This window comes from Papio anubis, chromosome 3 (genome assembly GCF_008728515.1).
Source record: "Papio anubis isolate 15944 chromosome 3, Panubis1.0, whole genome shotgun sequence".
Taxonomy (NCBI): Eukaryota; Metazoa; Chordata; class Mammalia; order Primates; family Cercopithecidae; genus Papio; species Papio anubis.
Window position 1 is genome coordinate 126545735 of NC_044978.1, and position 21158 is coordinate 126566892.

Sequence of the window (21158 nt, forward strand, 5' to 3'; positions counted from 1 at the left end):
CACAGGGGCTGCTGCCTCTGTCTCACAGTGGGGGCCTCTAGAAGAAAGCGACTTCTGAGACTTCTGGCTGGGCATGGTGGCTCACGCCTGTAATCCCAACATTTTGGGAGGCCAAGGCGGGCGGATCACCTGAGGTCAGGAGTTTTAAGACCAGCCTGGCCAACATGGTGAAACCCCATCTCCACCCAAAAAAAAAAAAAAAACCTGGGTGTGGTGGCATGCAGCTGTAATCCAAGCTACTGGGGAGGCTGAGGTGGGAGGATTGCTTGAACCTGGGAGGTGGAGGTTACAGTGAGGGGAAGTTGCAATGAGGTGAGATCACGCCACTGCACTTCAGCCTGGGTGACAGAGCGAGACCTTATATGAAAGAAAGAAAGAAAGAAAAAAGGAAAGGAAGAAAGAACGAAAAGAAAGCAAGCAAGCAACTTCTGAGATTCCTCTCAATGGTAACATTGAGAGTTGCCCCACAGAGGATTGAGAACAAGTGGGGAAGAGGGCAGCTATGTGAGGGATTCAGATGGCTGGTTGAAGGTAATGCCATCTTTTTTCCATAGTAAACGTAGGCCAGGAGCTGTAAGGAAGGGTACTCTTTTCCAGGGCGAAGCCTTCACAGCCCCAGCTAGCCCAGGCTGCTGTTGGCTGATATTTTCCTTTTGCATCGTGTGAAGTAGTCACGGGCAGGATGTGGCTGACTGCTCTTCCAGATGGGAAGTCGTGGCACCACGGGGTGGTGCGGGGGGCGGGCGGTGAAAGGAGAGGGAAAGAAGGCTGCGTCGGAGCCCACAGAAGCTGCTGGGGCAGCCAGGCTTGTTGCCCTGAGACAGGTCTTCCCTCCTGTTGCAAATGTTGAAGTCAGGAATATCCTTGGGGTGGGATGGGGGCTTCGGACTCTACAGTCCACAGGGAAATAGCAGAGGGAACAAGGAAAGGAGTTTCCAGTTCATTTATAGCACATCCTTGACGTAGAGGAAGGGGAAGGAGTTTGATTAACACCTTAAGCTAAAAATGGGAGTCTTTTGTTTTTTTGTTTTTTTTTTTTTTTGAGACGGAGTCTCACTCTGTTGCCCAGGCTGGAGTGCAGTGGCACAATCTCAACTCACTGCAAGCTCCGCCTCCTGGGTTTAAGTGATTCGCCTGCCTCAGCCTCCAGAGTAGCTGGGACTACAGGCGCCCACCACCACGCCCGGCTAGTTTTTTGTATTTTTAGTAGAGATGGAGTTTCACCCTGTTAGCCAGGATGGTCTCGATCTCCTGACCTCATGATCCACCCACCTCGGCCTCCCAAAGTGTTGGGATTACAGGCGTGAGCCACCACGCCCAGACAAAAATGGGAGAATTTTTTAAAGGATTATAAAGATTAAGAGATTTCTTTCAGCCACTGACAACACAACTGGCTTTCAGTCCCCATTGTAATTGGGGACAGGAGTGAAATGGACAAACGAACCTCACAGATAATCCCCAAAGCTTACTCTCATCCATGAGTTTCAACCTTTCCCCTCCACAAATCTTCTATTCCAAGTCCTGATAAGCTGACTGAAGTGTAGGGACATTGCAGGCCAGACCCGTCCTTTGATAGAGGTGCGAGGCACAGAAGGAGGCCAGGGGTGCAGAGGGCCACGCAGAGGCCTGGAACTGAGGGAGGCACACGGTTGCAAAGACTCCCCAGAACGGCAGAGCTGGACAGGTTAATCCAATCCAGTTGGTTCCTTTACGGAAAGTGAAACCGAAGTTCCCAGAGGTTAGAGTCATCTGGTTAGTTAGCAGAACCAGGCCCAGAAGCTGGCTCACTTCTGGTCTCTGGCACTCTGCACCATATCGCAGTCTCTGGCTTGTGTGCGGGGCACGCTACTCATCCTCAACTGATGTCTCCTGGGGCTCTGCAATGCCCCAGGCACTGGGATGAGGCTTCTAGATTCATCTAATACACATAAATGTTGCTCTTCCTGTTGTGTAGACAAGGACACTGAGGCTCAGAGAGGCTCTGTAGGCTAGTAAATGACAATTTCATATGTCATATTTCAGACTTAACCTGGGTCCCCGGTAACACAGCCAGTCAGATCAAGAGTTAGAGTTCAAATCCAGGTCTCAGGACTCCAAGTCCAGTGCTATTTCTACTACCCCATTAAGCCATAGAGCTTTCTGTAATAATTTCTCTCATTAAATTGTTTTTCATGATGGGTTATATTTAATGGCTTCATTGCATTTTGGGAATGTGCAAAATACATGCAGATTTTTTAAAACCAAGAACATTCTATCCTTCCAGCCTCGGTCTGTGTTCTCCCATTCAGATGCATTTATTCCCTCCCACTCCCAATTTTTGACCTTCTATGTCCAGAAAGGATGAGTGCTAACTTGAGAGGTGGATTCACACATCTCTTGCTGTGGTCGAATGTTAGGGCTGAAGGGGAACTTAGAGAAGAGTCCTCTCTTTTCAGAGAAGGAAACTGAATCCAGAAAGGCTGATGTTTCTCAAGGCCACAGAGCTGGCCAGTAGCAGAGCTGGGGACTCCAGGTGAACCTGAGTTGGTTCTACTGTCCCAAGCTGGCTCCATGAGTCTGCCATGACGCCTGTGGGACACATGCTATTGGAACTGCTTTCCCTGGGCTCCCCTCACCTAGATGCAGGGGTGGGTGCTTCTGAAATAAGCCTTGTGGGGATGAGGAGATTAAAGACTGGACATGGGGGGATCATTTTCTTATCTTAAACTGAAACTTTCAAACAGTGTATCAGTCTAAGGCTACCTTGGATAGGTTTGGGAAATAACTCCCAGAGTTACTTTCTGTTAAGACGCTGCTGAGACCTGAAAGGAACGTTGACAGGGAAGACACTAGTGTAATCTAACCTTTGTCCACTTCTTCCTCCAAATCATTCCAATCCGAGGTCATTCATGGGCTCTGCTGCAGAAAAAAAGATGGCACTCAGGTTCAGAGGGGGGAGGTTCTAGATTTATTTGGTCTAGCTGGGAAATACCCTCCTTTTGTGAAAAGATTCCAAATAGCTGTTCCAAATGTCATCTTTTTGACTAATGGACAAGTAAGTAAGTTTAGTACTTTTAGGAGTCAAAGATATACATTCCCAATGAAGGGCCATTTCACATCATGCTGATACAAACTTGTCTTGGAATATGACTACCCTCCACCTGCACTCTATACAAGGTCTTAGCAATGTGTGACTGGGATATGAAGCAGCTGAAAAATGCTATGGTCACATCCAAAGGGTCCTTACATGGTGAAATCTGGCCTGGTACCTGTCAATGGCTAGAATCCCACTCAACTGCAGACAGGTTAAGAAAGTTCTACCTGACAGCAGGGCCACAGCTGCTTTGGGGCAAAAGATGGGTAGAGACTTTGATGGTGCAGATGTGAGGTTGAGAGAGGCAGCAGTAGAGTGAAAACAGGAGTCCATCTCCCCCAGCTCTGGGAACTATTGGTGGGGCCTGGAGAGGGGAAGGTGTCCTTCACGCTCCTTTGGGTGACATATAGGAGTAGATTCCCATTTATCATCTCTAAGCACTCCCAGTGACTGCTGGTGAGTGAGAATCGGGGAACACCACCACTAGGAGTTCTACATTCCAAATAAAACTTGCTGGCTTCCCCTGGCTGTTGCCTAAGGCCGATAGGATAGGACAGGCCTGGTCTCAGGGGCTGTTGTTAGCCCAGAGCCCAAATCCCAATGCGAGTCATACAATCATCAGAACGCATCAAGCACTTGGAAAGAACACCCTCTAAACAGCATTGAAGTATCTGGACAAGAACACCAATGAATTCTTAATCATTTATTGTAAATCACTCACAGTTTACACATTATCAATGGCAAAATAACACTGTTAAACACCTGCTGGATGAAGAACTTCATTGTGACTATTTCCAATTGCCATCATATCTTTTTCCAAAATTTAAAATGTAACTTTTAACTCCTATATCGTTTCTGAAAATACCTATCTTCAAAGTGCTCCAATACTAATACTATAAGCCCTTTCTTTTGCTCTAACATCTAACACAAAGGACACGCTGTCCCATTAATTTCACATGCTCTTTACAAAGCAACTTCACGCACAAAAGTTTTTAATCTAGAAGCTACATAATGATCACTTTATATTTTGCTACAAAATCAATAAAGGCTGCATGCAGATGAAACATTAGTAGACACGGAATTCTAGATAACTGTTGGTTCTTAAGATCTGATGGTCTGATGTGGAAAATTAATATGCTTATTTAGCAGAAGTAGCTAAAGTACATGCATCAGTGGCTGGGATCAATTAGAATATAAATTAGGTGTTTAAACATTTAAACGAGAGCTTAATTTGAGCTTAATTTGATGTCTGGCATGTCTGAGTTATACACCCTTAAGATGACAATGGCACACAGAACAAAATCAAACATCTAAACAGGCATGATTTATAAGGTGGGCTGGGCATAGGGCTCAGGACACAAAACGAGCTGGGCAGTGAACAAATCTCTCTTGAAGCAAAGACAGCAGAGCATTCACAAGTGGTAAACATGGCAAAAAAATATATACAAGAGCCATTTCCTGTATTCTCATTTTTTTCAGTTTTTGATTCTCTTAAGCAAACAAAAAAAAAACCACACGCACACACACAATAATTACAAAACAGAAACATTCTTTAGTTACCACATGGACCCCCTTTCTGTCTTCTACCCTGCCTCTCTGCTCCTTCAGATGGTTGTTTAAAAGCAATGCTGGGTTAATTGGTAGAAAATAAAAGAAATGCTCTCCGGAACCACACTGAAAGAATATTACTTTCCTTCCTCCTGTCAGGGTTAGCATCATGTTTAAGCACATGACAATGTATATTTGACGTATTTTAGCTACAGCGATTAAATCACATGTCCACATTCTAATGTTAAACTATAGTAATATTGACTTATAAAGTTTTTTCGGCCAGGCGCGGTGGCTCACGCCTGTAATCCCAGCACTTTGGGAGGCCGAGGCGGGTGGATCACAAGGTCATGAGATCGAGACCATCCTGGCTAACACGGTGAAACCCCGTTTCTACTAAAAAAATACAAAAAATTAGCCAGGCGTGGTGGCGGGCGCCTGTAGTCCCAGCTACTTGGGAGGCTGAGGCAGGAGAATGGCGTGAACCCGGGAGGTGGAGCTTGCCGTGAGCGGAGATCCAGCCACTGCACTCCAGCTTAGGTGAGAGTGCGAGACTCCGTCTCAAAAAAAAAAAAAGGAAAAAGTTTTTCGGCCGGGCGCGGTGGCTCACGCCTGTAATCCTAGCACTTTGGGAGGCCGAGGCGGGTGGATTGCCTGAGGTCAGACTGGTCTCCAGTCTGGCCAACATGATGAAACCCCGTCTCTACTAAAAATACAAAAAAATTAGCTGGGCATGGTGGCAGGCTCCCGTAATCTCAGCTACTCCAGAGGCTGAGGCAGGGTAATTGCTTGAACCAGGGAGGTGGAGGCTGCAGTGAGCCGAGATCGCGCCACTGCACTCCAGCCTGGGTGACAGAGTGAGACTCTGTCTCAAAAAAAAAAAAAAGTTTTTTCATTGATAATTGTATTTCAACATTATTTTGAGAGAAACAAAAAAATTCCCAAGCCACATAATTCCATTCCTTCCCCACCCTCTGCCCCTCCCACGATCCAATGTACAAGAGAACTATTGTAACCAAAGCCATGAACCGAGGGTGCAATGGCAGACATGTGGGATGGCTGTTCCAGGTTCAAGCACTGCTGTCTCCAGTCCTGGCCTTCCGGGCCTCGATCATCGGCTTGGTTGCCCGTTTGCGGTCAGTGGCCAGCCCCAGCCAGCACATGAGATCAATGAACCAGGTGGTTGGGTTAAAATTTAAGCCAAATTCACTCGCAGAGTAGTCAAAGGGAAAGGTGTGATGGTAATTATGGAAGCCTTCACCTGGAAGACAAAGCGGGCATTGAAATAATTCAGTCACCACCTCTCTGCATAGATTTTTTGCATCACTTATTTTTTCAGGGTTTACCATGTGCAGGACATGGTGTCAGGCTCGGTGAGGAGCAAAAGACTTGGTTACTGCCTCCAAAGGCATTGACTTAGTTAGCTAGACAAACAACATGAACAGAAAAAATAGCAATAAAGTCAGCACATCGCCACAAGATTAACTTTCCTGTGTGAACTGTAGACATGATGCTACGACCTCAGAGCTATCCTTCTTAAGGTAAATGCTAAATGGCTGATAACATATCATCATTTTGATGTACAATTGTTTTTAAAAAATAGTCTCTGTGGGCTGGAGTGATTTAAAAATCTTTTTTTGGAAGAGCTTAGGAGAGAGAAATGAGAATCATTCAAAAAGGTAACTAAATTAAATATCTTTAAGTATCTAGAATGTAATTATATATTATTCTACCCTTTCCAGTGGTCAGTGCTTTTTTTAATGTAGCTTTTCTTTATTACTATTATTATTATTTATTTATTATACTTGAAGTTCTAGGGTACATGTGCACAACATGCAGGTTTGTTACATGTGTATACATGTGCCATGTTGGTGTGCTGCACCCATTAACTCATCATTTACATTAGGTGTATCTCCTAATGCTATCCCTCCCCACTCCCCCCACCCCATGACAGGCCCCGGTGTGTGATGTTCCCTACCCTGTGTCCAGGTGTTCTCATTGTTCAGTTCCCACCTATGAGTGAGAACGTGTGGTGTTTGGTTTTCTGTCCTTGTGATAGTTTGCTGAGAATGGTGGTTTCCAGCTTCATCTATGTCGCTACAAAGGACACGAACTCATCCTTTTTAATGGCTGCATAGTATTTCATGGTGTATATGTGCCACATTTTCTTAATCCAGTCTATCATTAATGGACATTTGGGTTCGTTCCAAGTCTTTGCTATTGTGAATAGTGCCGCAATAAACATACGTGTGCATGTGTCTTTATAGCAGCATGATTTATAATCCTTTGGGTATATACACAGTAATGGGATGGCTGGGTCAAATGGTATTTCTAGTTCTAGATCCTTGAGGAATCGCCACACTGTCTTCCGCAATGGTTGAACTAGTTTTCAGTCCCACCAACAGTGTAAAAGTGTTCCTATTTCTCCACATCCTCTCCAGCTCCCGTTGTTTCCTGACTTTTTAATGATCACCATTCTAACTGGTGTGAGATGGTATCTCATTGTGGTTTTGATTTGCATTACTCTCTCACTTCTTTTAAAAGATGTACTCATGAGAGCTCTCATGGCTTCTCTGATTTGATTTTTAAAATTTCTTTTACTTATTTTTTAATTGACAAATAAAATTTGTATATATTTATCATGTACAACATGGGGTTTTGAGATATGTATAAATTTTGGAATAGTTAAATTGAGCCAAGTGACATGTGCATTACCTCACATACTTTTGTTTTTGTGGTAAGACCACTTAAAATCTACTCTCTCAGTGATTTTCAATAATACAATACATTGTTATTGACTGTAGTCACTATCGCCATGTTTTACAATAGACCTCTTGAACTTGTTCCTCTAGTCAGACTGTAAATGTGTACCCTTTGACCAATCTCTCTCAACAACCCCCCTGCCCCAGTCTCTGGTAACCACCATTCTACTCTACTTCTATGAGTTCAAGTTTTTTGGATTCCACATAGAAGTGAGATTGTGCAGCGTTTGTCTTTCTGTGCTTGGCTTACTTCACTTAGCATAATGTTCTCCAGGTTCATTCAAGTTGTTGCAAATAACAGGATTCTCTCTTTTTTAAGGCTGAATAGTATTCCATGATGCATATGTGATACATTTTCTTTATCCATTCCTCTGTTGATGGACACTTAATTTGACTGTACATCTTGGCTACTGTGAATAATCCTGTTTAAACATGGGAGTGTAGATATCTCTTCAACATCCTGATTTCATTTCCTTTGGATATATACCCAGAAGTAGGACTGTTAGATCATATGGTAGCTCTATTTTTAATTTTTTGAGCAACCTCCATACTGTTTTCCATAATAGCTATACTAATTTACATCCTAACCAACAGTGTGCAAGGGTTCCCTTTTTTCACATCCTCATCAACACTTGTTGTATTTTATCCTGATAATAGTCATTCAAATAAGTGTGAGGTAATATCTCATTGTGGCTTTAATTTGCATTTCTCTAATGAATTAGTTCATTTGATTTTCATAAACAGCTTTATTGAGATAAAATTCACTTACTGTATAATTCACCCTCTTGAAGTATACAATTTAATGGCTTTTAATATATTCACAGTTATGCATCCATCACCACAATGAATTTTACAACATTTTCATTACTCTCTAAAAAGACCCACATGCCTTAACCATCACCCCCAACCGCCTCCTACTCCCTCCCAGTACTGTTTTCTATCTGTGTAGATTTGCCTATTTTGGACATTTCATATAAATAAAATCATACAATATGTAGTCCTTTGTGACTAGCTTCTGTCACTTAAAAAATGTTTTCAAGGTTCATTCATGTTGTATCAAGGATCAGCTCTTCATTCTTTTTATTGCCAAACAGTATTTCATTATATGGATGTACAACATCGTGCGTATCCATTCATCAGTGATGGACATTTGAGTTGTTTCCACTTTCAGCTATTATGGATAATGTTGCTATGAACATTCATATACAAGTTTTTGTGTGGACATATGTTTTCATTTCTCTTTGGTATAAATGTAGGAGTAGAGTTGCTGGATCATACAGTAACTATTCTTAACTGTTTGAGAAACTGTCAGACTCTTCTCTTACTTCTTAAGTGGCTACTAGTCATCATATAGTTCTCCTATTGATCCTGTTTGGAAGATTTTGTTCTATAATGAGTACCTCAAGATGGATCCATGCGTGGTGTGCAATTTTCTTTTAAATTTAGGACATCCCTACCCTGCACACCACCTCCCCGCCTCATCATTTTTAGTGTTTTTCCTGGATTAAAGAGCAGTATGGAAAAGTTTCTTCACCCTATTTTCAGAAATAGGCACTATGATGTATTCCCCACTCTACTGCACAGTTGGGTATGGCAAGAGCTTTCTAAGGACTCTTGGGAGGCAAACTGTCTGGGAGTCCAGTGTTGACCTGGATAGACTTATAACCAATGCCCAGCTCCTTTGGGCTCGTGTCATGGCCACACTGCTTGAGTCTCCCGGCTCACCCATCCCTACATGATGACGGTCCATCTTGTCCCCATTTCTGTCTACTCACAGAATCAACACTGCCCACAGCTCCCTGCATTACAGTCCTTTCAGAAGATGCAGGGCAAGAGGAGGGGAAAGCTATAGAAAGGATCGGGGCACCACTCCTCCTGTTTTCCAAGGTACTTTCTCCTTGCTTATGCAGTTATTCCCTGGCTAAATGTAGTGTTTGCTCCACCATCTATTGCTGCCATCAGTGCAAGTTGACAAGAACTTTGGGATCCCTGGGGTCTGAAAAACAGATGGCCCTAATGAAGTGATGCAGCATCTCATCACTGAGTGACACAGAGACCATTTCTACTTAACAGTAGGAACTTTCCTGTGTTTGATCTCTGTGCTCAAGGCTCAGCTTACCAACAAGTCTGAGTTGCTTCTACAAAGGTAGAGCTAATATTTCTTAATCACCTGTCATGTGCCAGGCACAGTGCTAAGTGCTTTAACAGGTGTTAACTCCTTCTAGCCTGAGGTCTCCGAAGTAACTGCTATGATTATTCCTGCTATGATTAAAACGAGGACATAAATGCACAGAAGGGACAAGTAAGTGCCTAAGAACACATGACTGGCAATAAAAACAACATCACGGGCTGGGCGTGGTGGCTCACGCCTGTAATCCCAGTACTTTGGGAGGCCGAGGCGGGCAGATTACGAGGTCAGGAGATCGAGACCATCCTGGCTAACACGGTGAAACCCTGTCTCTACTAAAAAATACCAAAAAATTAGCCAGGCGCGGTGGCGGGCACCTGTAGTCCCAGCTACTTGGGAGGCTGAGGCAGGAGAATGGTGTGAACCTGGGAGGCGGAGCTTGCACTGAGCTGAGATTGTGCCACTGCACTCCAGCCTGGGCGACAGAGCAAGACTCCATTTCAAAAAAAAAAAAAAAAAGTAACATCATGAAGGCTTGTTTCATACAAGCACTGGCAGGAACACTCTGTATCTCTGTATCGACTCATCTAGCCCTCTAATGACCCCAGGAGGAGGTAAGTGCTAATATTACCCCCACTTTACAGATGGGGACGCAAAAGGTAGAAGAACAGGTGACTTGCCCAGAGAGTAAGTGGAGGAAACAGGACTCAACCAAAGTCACTGACTCCAGAGGCCTCGCTCGTAACTGTTTTATGGTCCTGTGAAATGCCAAGTCTCATTCCTTCCCACGTCTTTGCTTGAAGGCCTTTTTTCTTAAGCTCTGCCAAATGATTGGACAGCTGAGGCCAGAATGGTCAGGGCAATTTGAGAGAAGAGTCAACTGCTGCTTCTCCTTTAGAACATTTCCATGGTCATGATGAATAACTAGTAGTTACTGATTACCTGCTACATGCCAGGCACTGTACTAAGCGGTTTACATATTCCTATGAAGCACTGCTAGTCCCATTTCACAGATAGGACAACTGTAAATCAGAGAGATCATATGACTTGTCCAAGAGTCAGGATCCTAAAGCCAAAGCTCCTCTGGCAGGCCAAGGAGGGTGGATTACTTGGGGGTCAGGAGTTCGAGACCATCCTGGCCAACATAGTGAAACCCCGTCTCTACTAAAAAAAAAAAAAAAAAAAATAGCCAGGAATAGTGGTGGATGCCTGTAATCCCAGCTCCTCAGGAGGCTGGGGCAGGAGAATTGCTTGAACCCAGGAAGCAGAGGCTGCAGTCAGCCGAGATTGTACCACTGCACTCCAGTCTGGGCAACAGAGTGAGACTCCGTTTCGGAAAAAAATAAAAGCTCAAGTTCACTGAACTCCACTCCACTGGTTCTCTTTACTGATTCCACAAAACTACTGAGAGGCCAAGAAAACCTGGGCCACCATTCTCCCCACTGGCCCTCACCACCCCTACTTACCAATGGCACCCAGAGCGACGAGTGGGTTCTGCCGAGGGCTGATGTGCTTGTCATAGGGCCGGTTTCCATACATGTGGGCGGCGCTGTTGACTAGCCAGGCGACATTGAGTGAGATGGTATAGCGGAGAATAGAGGCCAAGAAGTAGGAATTCCACAGGCTCTCTCCCCAGATGTACCAGGGCACCAGCGTGGGGACCGCAAAGCACATGAGCACCACGGAGATCTTATAGTACCTACAGGGCAAGACACTGTATCACCACGAGGACCCGCTGATGGGACAGAGGATGGGCTGGGCAAGTCACAGGGAAAGTCAGAAAAAAGCCCAAGGAGGGAAGTGTGCCAGTCAGCTCCTTCAACACTTTCTATATACGGAAGCCTGTTGTGTGGGGCTCACAGGACTCATATACCTGCAAGGGCTAAGCAGGTGACACAAATTTGAGAGTTGGGACAGGTAGAATGCTATAGGAAGTGGTAGGCCCTGTGGCATACTTCAGAAGAATTTCAGTATAATCAACACTGTGCTGGCCAAACCCATGTATCTTAGAGCGACATTTATCCCACAGGCACCAGTTCGGATAGCACCTAGAGATTCCTTTCTTCAATCAACCTGATATTCAGGTTTTCTCAGATAATTTTGAGAAATATTTAATGCTTCTTAAATAATTTTAGGTACATAATTCTGTACTAACTCACCTTGGTAAAAAGGTAGACAATCTTCCACTCCAAAAAAGTTCTCTGTCCATCAGAGATATACATTCCAAACCAGCAAAAATACCCCCCCAAAAAACCAAAAAAACAAACAACAACAAAAAAATAAATATAGAAACAGGCGTGGCCACATAGAAAGTAATCATTAAGAAGCAAATCACCCATAGTTTGAGTTCTGGACCTATGCATCCAGCAAACATTTACTGAGTACCTGCTATGTGCCAGACCCTGAGTGTTACTGATACATGAGCTAAGTGCCGGCGATACAAAGACAAGTTAGGTGGTGCAGCCCCCGCCCCAGGCTTCAGCCAAGTGGAGCCACTGCTCAACACCCTCTTACCATGCAGGATTGCCTCTATGCAGGGGCAGGAGAAGGGCTGGAACATGAAAGTATCTGAAGCTACCTGTTCATAGCGTGTTCCTCCTCGGCCTCCAGCAGCCTAATCAAGCTTCTAGAAGGCCTCTGTTAAGATGCATATGTATCTTATGCATCTTAACAGATGTGCAGCACAGTGTGAGGAGTGCAGGCACAGTGTGAGGGCATGAAATTTGGTAGGTGGAAGACTCTGACTTGAGTCCAGATCTGATGATGTATGTTGAACATGCCTTTTTTTCTTTCTTTCTTTCTTCTATTGTATGGTTTTTTAAAAATTTTTTTATTTTAAGTTCCAGGACACATGTGCAGGACGTGCAGGTTTGTTACATAGGGAAACGTGTGCCGTGCTGGTTTGCTGCACCTATCAACCCATCGCCTATTTATCCTGATGCTTTCCCCTCCCTGCCCCACCAACAGGCCCCCGTGTGTGTTGTTCCCCTTCCTGTGTCCATGTGTTCTCATTGTTCAGCTCCCACTTATAAGTGAGAACATGCGGTGTTTGGTTTTCTGTTCCTGTGTTAATTTGCTGAGGATAATGGCTTCTAGCTCCATCCATGTCCCTGCAAAGGATATGATCTTGTTCCCTTTTATGGCTGCATAGTATTCCATGGTGTTTAGAACGTGCTTCTTTTTATTCTTTCACTCTTCTCCTATGCACAATTAGATGCCCTGCCCCCTGCCCTGCCCCACCTCCCCCCCCACGAGGCAATGGCCTGTGTCTGGGCAGTTTACTCTGGGATGTGAGCTCCATTGACAGGCATGGATGGGCAAATGGGCTCAAGGAAATGGGGAATGGGGGAGGGTGGTGACTGCATGCATTACTGGAGTGGCTACTGCTGGGGCAACTGAACTTGGATTTTGATGGGACACAACATACCTCTAGATTATCCTCTCAGGGAATAAAAGAAGGGACTGTTTTTCCATTGGCTCCAATACTTCCTTGGCATCAAAGGGTGCCACATGGGATATTAGCTCCCTCACACTTCCAGGTTTGCTTGAGTCAGAACAGACAAGTGGGCTCTGCAGACATCTCAGGCAGGAAGTAAGAGAAGCCGCACAGCTCAGCAAGGTGCTGTTACACCCGTGCCAGCAGGTGGCTGAACAAACAGCTGGAGTGAAAAGCTGGGCGGAGAATATGAGTGTCTTGAGACGTACCCAACACAGGTAGAAATTGTAGTACTGCAGGGTTGTTGTGATGATCAAATACTAATAGCTAAGGCATACTATGTGCTTGCCATATGCTAGGGCAGTTCTGAGACCTTTATATGTATTGACTCATTTAATTCTAACAAACATTCTCTGAAGATGGGACTATTATACCCATTTTACAGATAGGGAAATTGAGCAACAGAAAGGGGTAGCTGGCCCAAAGTCGCAAGACTCATAAGCAGTGGGACAGAAATTCAAATTCAGGCAGAGTCACTTCAGAGACCACCATGCTATTCTGCCTTGCAATTGAAATAACGTACTTCAATGTGCTTTGCAGACTGCTAGCTGTGCGTGTGTCAGCTCCCATCATGGTAAAAATTTTTACTGGGCACCATATTAACCCATCAGCACCCATTTTCCAGTCACTGGGATACAGGATGGCTGCATTTTAGTGGATAGTGGGTGCCCAAGGAAGTCAAATGAGGGGGCTGTGTTTGGAGGGGCAAAGACCAAAGACAACTAAGGGACTCGGCGCCTTAGAGGTGGCTTTCTAGAGTCATGGGCAGAAGGCTCTTAGGGAGTTCTCTCCAGATGATCTGTGAGTAAGGGAGGAAGGCAGCACTGGGCGGAGGGAGGTCACCCACAGTGAGTTTCAGCAGATCCGATGGGGCGTTCTGGGCCAGATGATCTTAAGACCTGTATGAAATTGAAAGGTATTATCCTTGCATCATCTGGGCATTGGCCTCAGGGAGCCCCTGGGAGGGCAAATGTTTGGGCGAGGCAGCTGTCTGTGGCCAAGGGCAATTTCCAGAAAGGACCACAGCCAAGACCTGGGAGCATTATCGAAGAGGATGTCTGTGTGGAGTGCACAGGCCCTGCACAGGCCAAGGACCTGGGAGCTGGTGGTGAGCATGTAAGGAGGAAGGGGCTACGGAGGGAACATGGAAGAGGTACCCAGAGACTTGGCTCTGTTACTTCTTGTTCGCACCTCTGAGGAGGAAAGAAAGCAACTGAACAATGGCAACAGAAGCCATCTTGCAACTCCAGCCGCTTCCTCTCCTTCCTCCGCTCTCTGGATTACAAGCCAGGCCTTTCAAGGGAGCCTCTCCCAGTCCTGCTCTGAGCCATTGTCCCCACTCCCATCTTGCTTCTGAAAGAAGAGGGAGAGAAACAGGTGTGGAGGGCTTGCTCTCTGCCGGGCCCTGGGCACTTCTCTCTCTGAATGTTTGCAGCAGGTTTGGAGTAGACACCCTCCAGTAATGAAGGCCCCAGGCGGAGGGAGGTGCCGTGGCCTCCCAGGGAGAGACCGAGGCCCTGCTCTGGCTCCTGCTGTCTGACCCCAGTCCTGTGGAACTGGCCTTCTCTAGTCTGACCCCAGCCTGTAGCACCCAGCTTCCACTCAGACCCTGCCCCTGCCTCCTCCCTCTGAACTGTTTAAAGAGCCTCCTGCCTGCCTTGGCTCTGCTTCTAGAAGCTCTACCCTGCCAAGCGGGTGGGTCCCTGTGAACAGAGAGCAATAGCAATGTGATTTCCCAAGGGTAAGGAGGAAAAAGGCCCGGGCTTCCCCAACTAGAACTCCCATGGTCCAGGCACATTTCCTCTTCCTCAAAAAAGACATTCTTAAAAAAAAATAATAATCCCTGTCCTCATTCCAATGATGCTGCAGAGATCTACTTCTAGAGTTGTTCCCTGATTGTCCTCCCTGTAATCGGCTAGGATTCCTCTTTGTATGTTCAGTAGAATGGATGAAAGAAGGAATTTTTAGGGGGCACAGTAAGTCTGTGTAGGATAGCCAGTGAGATGAGTCTTGATGCTGAAAACGGTCTAAAAATCCTCCCTGACCATCTCAAACCGACTTAGCAAATCCTTCCTGAGTAGGGAGTACCCCTTCCTCCTGTGCACTTTTAGCCTCCAGCAGCTGGTCTCCTTTTAATAACAGTCACTGGCCTTTGTGCTTCGGAAGAAGTGCTGAGATGGCTCCCCAGCTTCCTCATCTAGTAACACTCAAACCTGAATGGTCTCGCCAAGGGGCCACAGAGCAACTCCACAGCGCCCTCTTTTAGATTTCCTTTCTTCATCTGGTGCTAGCGAGGAGGGCTGGAGAGGAGTCATTGATGCTGCCCTGTCTTTTTGCTAAATGGGTTTTTTGTTATTGTTGAAAAGCATCACAGAACATTTAACTACACAATGCCTTCTAGCTGTGTGACCTTGAATGAATTATTTAATCGCACTGAGCCTCAGGTTTCTCTTCTATAAAATGCTGTACTAATAAATGTATTGGGTGCTTACTACACGCCAGGTACTGCCCTAGAACTGAGACAGAAGGTGAACAAGGCCAGGCGTGGTGGCTTATGTCTGTAATTCCAGGTACTGGGGAGGCTGAGGCAGGAGAATTGCTTGAACCCAGGAGGCAGAGGTTGCAGTGAGCCAAGATCATGCCATTGCACTCCAGCCCAGGCGAAGAAGCGAAACTCCATGTCAAAAAAAAAAAGAAGGTGAATAAAACAGACAATCCCCGGCTTTGTGGAGCAGGGGTATACTGGCAGAGATCTCTATATCTGGTATATTCTGGCAGGGAACACAGACAATGAACAATATAAGTAAGCAAATTGTAACGCACATTAGTGGTAAATACCAGGAAGAAAAAAACAAAGCAGAGAAGGAGAATATGACATATTAAGGGCAGGCACTGAAATTTTAAATAGTGTGTCTATGGGAGGGCTTGCCGACACTATGGTTTTTGACTAAAGGCTTGAGGAAGTGAGAAGTTAGCCATCTGGCTAATTGGGGGCAGGGTACCCACAAATAGCAAGGCCCTGAAGTCATGCAGACTGGGGCTGCATGAGACTTGGAGCTGGAGCAAATGAACAAGAGGGAGGGCTGTAGGAGATAAAGTAGGAATGATGGGGGATCAAGTTTGGAGGGCTTTGTAGGAGGCTGTCACATGATCCAGGTTAAAGAATATGGTGGCCTGAACCTGGATAGTCATGGAGGTGGTAAGAAATGGTCAGAATCTGGGTATATTTCTAACGTAGAGTGGTAGGACTTGTTAACAGACTCCATGTTAGAGAGAAAGAGTGGAGTCAAGGATGACACCAAGGATGAAGATGCCCTAAGCCTATGTAGGGGAGAACAGAGGAGGAGCTGGTTTGGAGTGGCATATGAAGAGCTCCGTCTTGGACACGGTAAGCGGGAGATGCCCAATGTACTTCCAAATGGGGCTGCCAGGTAGGGGATATCAACATATAGGTCTGGAGTCGAGATGTGCCCTAGAGAGAGGTGGGGATGGGAGTAGAAGTTTGCAACTCATCAGCATATTTATGATGTCGCTCACATACATTTTTTAATGAGTTCCATAACGGCCCTATGACGTAGTTTTTATAACCTCTTTTGCAGGAACTGTGCAGAGGTCCAGAGAGATCATGGGCCTTCCCCACAGCCACACCGGATATATAGAGCATGGGAAGGTTTCAAACTCAATTCTTAAACCCTGAATGTCTGCTGCCTCTGGTATAACCTGCTGCTCACTCAGCCAACCAAGAACATGGCACAGAGAGTGGGAAACTTACCAGAGATAAATGCAGCTAGAGTGTTGAACATAGACCTTGCCCCATGAGTTGCACATATTTGAGTAAAAATATTGTCCCCTCAAGGTTAGAAGTGGACACTGTGTACACTCTAGATAGACTGAGCTTCTTCCTGTTCTTAAACTGGACCACACGCTGCCCTGTGTCTATGACACTCTTCCCCAGCCCTGGCTGACTTGCCTCTTCCAAGTATCAGTCTGAACATCACTTCCTCTCAGGGGTTTTCCTCAGTCCCCCTGGACCAGGCAAGGTGCACTGCACAGCGTTCCTGTAGCATGTTGTCCTTCTGCTGGCTTAATGGGCAGCCTAACTTGCTAGATCAGGGCTCGCAGCCCTGACTGCACATTAGAATCAATTGGGAACATTTAAAAGTGACTGATGCTGAGCACCCACTGCAGACCAAGTGAACCAGAATCTCTGGTCTGGGCATTTCTATTTTTAAAGCCACCCTGTTGCAAACATTGATGGTAGCTTCGCTTTATTCTTCCTCGTCCCATCCTTTCTTTCTTGCTGGAATGTCTGGATTTTCTTCAGGTATCTAACTGTCCTCCTTTAGGGGAATGTAGACCCTACCCAGGGCCCTGGTCCTGATTGGTTTAAAGCAATTTTGGTAATCTCCTTCACTTTGCAAATAATTAATTTAGGAGTGGGCATGTGACACAATAGAGGCCAATAAGACTCGAGGGAAAGGATGGCCGTACCTCATAAAAGGGAAGTAAATGTTAGCAAGGATGTAGAAATACTGGACTCCTCATGCACTGATGGAGGAATGTGAAGTGGCACAGCCACTGCAGGAAATGGTTTGATGGTTTCTCCAAAGGCTAAATATCAACTTATCATATGACACAGGATTTTCACTCCCAGGTATGTATCCAAAAGAATAAAAAGCAGGGACACGAACAGATATCTGTATGCCCATGTTGGTAGCAACGTTATTCAGTGGATGAGTAGACAAACAATGTTGTACATATATACAATAGAACAGTAGTCAGCCATGAAGAGGAATGAGATTTTCATATATGCTGCAACATGGATAAGCCTTGAAAACATTAAGATTAGTAAAATAAACCAGACAAAAAGGACAAATACTGTATGCTTATACTTGAGGCACCTACAATAGGAAAATTCATAGAGGCAGAAAAGAGAATAGAAATTACCAGGAGCTGAGGGTAAAGAGAAAGTTATTATTTCATAAGAACAGAGTTTTTATTGGGAATGATGACAAAGTTTTGTGTATAGTGGTGATGGTTATACATTATCATTAGTGTACTTAATGCCACAGAATTTCACTCTTATGAATGGTTAAAATGATGAATTTTATGTTTTGTATATTTCACCACAATAAAGAAAGAGAAATACAAGGAAATATCTTCCTCAACAATAGAAAGAGCACAAGGGCAGAAATCATTTCTCTTTCCTGCAGTGACACCCAGTCCGGCAACAGCCATCTGTGACTATGAAAGGAAGAAGCCTGAGAAGCCAAGTTGCCTCTTCAGGCTGACAGAGCAGATGGATGGAGAGCTCCTTAGATAAGCTGGTGAGCCACGGAACTAACCAATCCTAGAGGTGCTTTATCCCTGATGTCTTACTTTGAGATGCAAGGAATGTCCTATTGTTGAAGCCAGTTGAGTCAAGATTTTCTGTAGAGTAGCTAAAAGCATCTTAGCACACCATAGTGGACATTGTGATGTGCCACCCAGGTCGCCACTTAGGATTAAAGGACTTACTCTCCCAGTAGCTGGCAGTGCCGCCTCTGGTGGACAGCTGCCTTGCCCGAGGTCATGCCCCTCCCCTAATGACTGCACATCGGTGACTGACCAGAGGAGCCCATTGTCCAGGCCTGGTCCCCACTGGGCTGACTAATGTCTCCACTGAGACTGTTCAAAGCCCAGCTTCTTCCCTTTACCCATCTTGCTTTTGCCCCTTCTTCCACAGGTATTGATCCCAAGGACCTGCTCCAGTAAACTTTCTACAGTGTAATATCCATCTCAGAGCCAGTTTCTAGGGTAATCAGACCTATGACATGGATACACTGCTGGGCTGGCAGAATTCAGCAGAAAGGACAACTCCCCAAGGTCTCACAGAGAGAATCCCACATGGCAAGCACTCCTAAATATTTGTAGAATAACTAACTGAATGATATTTTGGTTAACAAATGATGAGTCTTGGTTTCCCAAGAAAATAAAAACACTACAGTGATTTCAGTAAGGTAAGGAGTATGAGAGATACAATCCCAAGGTTTCCCAAAAACCACAACCATGTGATAACTGTGCAGACTGCTTTTAGGTTCTTCATAAGATGCTTGCCTCTTGGATTGGTGCCCATGTAGGATTGTGTACATAAAGCCAAGAACTTAATTAAAGACATTCTTGCTTATCAGGACCCAACTCCCAGGTAGCAACAGATTTCACTGTGAGGGTTTCTACCCCCAGTTTAAATGAACAATTTCTGAGCTTGAGCTTTTAGGTCATTCCCTGAGCTTCCAATTATGGTAAAATTTTGACAATATTTAAGATTAACAGCCACTTTAACAGGTTCGGTCTTGGTTTGGAATGTGAGCGACTTCCTCTCTGCCTACCTATGAACACTCAGACCCTGGGATAGGAGAAGGTGCCTAAACTCATCAAGACAGCAAAAGAGTGGCCAGGTGCCAGTGGCTCACACCTATAATTCCAGCACTTTGGGAGGCCAAGGTGGAAGGATCACTTGAGGTCAGGAATTCAAGACCAGCCTGGCCAACATGGTGAAACCCCATGTCTACTAAAAATACAAAAACTAGCTGGGCGTGGAGGTGAACATCTGTAGTATCAGGTACTAGAGAGGCTGAGGCAGTAGGATCGCTTGAACCTGGGAGGTGGAGATTGCAGTGAGCCGATATCGCACCACTGCACTCCAGCCTGGGTGACAGAGTAAGACCCTGTCTCAAAAAAAAAAAAAAAAAAAAAAAAGAGGGCAAAAGAAAGAGGAAGAACTAGAGGGAAGGGGTGGGATCAACCCAAGAATGACCCAAAAAATAGACTGGCTCTCCTCCACAGATTTGACACCATAGACCCAAATATTTGTCAAAAACACAAAGGCAAAAGCAGTCAAACTTACTTTACAGGTATTTCTAGAGCAGCTTTCTATAGCTTGAAGGTGACAACTGATAAGGACAGGTCCACAACGGATGCTGAAAGCCTTTCCATTGCCCACCCCTCCCGAATTCTCATTGCACCAAAACCACAATTGGGAAGACATTCCTCAGCATTTAGTTCTGGACAAGGAGTCCATTTTTACACAATCAAAAGGCATTGCACACAACAGCACCCCAATCCAAGTAAGCCTTGAACACAGAACACAAATCCAGATATGGGTGCTAACCTTTCAATTTCTTCAACTCCAATAAACTGGATCGATAAAGAGCACTGAAACACTAAGAATAGCCTTGAAACAAAAAATGTGTTTTGTAGAGAAGAAAGAATTTGGAATTTCTTTTTATTTCCCCAAATCTGAGTGTGATAAGCATCTTCAAACTCTCATTTTTCTTCGGATGAAAAAGGAATCACCGTTCTCTGTCTGCAAGCGTTTTCCTACTGCTTTGCTAACCCTAAACATAGCAATCCAGAGCTGGTGGTGTGTGAGATCTCGAGAGTGAAATCCATTAGGGCATGAAGCGGGGGAAACGACCTGCTGACTTCCAAGGGGGCCAGCCTAAGGAAATGTGAAAAGAAGCAAACACCACAATGGGTGAGAAAGAACTTACAGCCCCACAAATGCACCGTAATGATGAGCAATGAGCTGTCACTGGCATCTTGATTAAACATGTTTGGTTTTTTATTTCACATAAAGCCTGGGCAGAAATTCATTTTCCCCACAATTTTTGCATCTTGTAGGGGACAAAGAAAAATCATGTGGATGCTTAGTAAACACTTATTTAGAGGACAAATGATATGCCTTGACAGTTTGCAAATGCATGGAACATTCTCTCCCCCTTCCTTTGTCTCCTCTGGCATTGCCCACAGGGAGGTGAAATATGCGATGCACGTGGATGAACATCTGAAAATGGAAGCCCATTTTGGGGGTAGCTCTACGGAATTTTGCCGAAAATCTTCCAAGCTATTTGAATTGTTTAAGTTGAACATGGGTTTTGTCTCTCCTGTGTGCAGTGTCTTTAAGTGAAAGCACTTAGGACTGCTGTGCTTGAAGTATTCTCTGAAAGTTGTAATCGAACTACTCCAGAGCTGACTTTGACCCTGAATTAGTCTTGACATCTCCTCCCCTGTGCTACTCCATGATAAGCATTCTGTGGAAGAAAACCTTTTACTTGGATCATCCAGATGCATGGCCTGCATCTTCTGGATGCATCTCCTTCCCTGTGGAGG

At 45.0% G+C, this 21158-nt stretch overlaps 1 protein-coding gene and 1 pseudogene across 2 annotated transcripts in view; both read right to left on the reverse strand.

Moving 5' to 3' along the window:
- Positions 1-3761: 3761 nt before the first annotated feature.
- Positions 3762-4972, reverse strand: LOC103884361 (annotated as a pseudogene). The gene has a single exon (XR_004182787.1). The product of XR_004182787.1 is annotated as an uncharacterized LOC103884361 (transcript).
- Positions 4973-5493: 521 nt separating this feature from the next.
- SCD5 (stearoyl-CoA desaturase 5) overlaps positions 5494-21158 on the reverse strand; it is a 166744-nt gene continuing 151079 nt past the window's right edge. Inside the window, exons 4-5 of the mRNA XM_017958729.3 lie at positions 10978-11210; positions 5494-5882 (exon numbers count right to left, since the gene is read on the reverse strand). Coding sequence (XP_017814218.1) covers positions 5692-5882; positions 10978-11210 — 424 coding nt within the window. The 3' untranslated portion in view covers positions 5494-5691. The remainder of the gene's footprint in view (positions 5883-10977; positions 11211-21158) is intronic.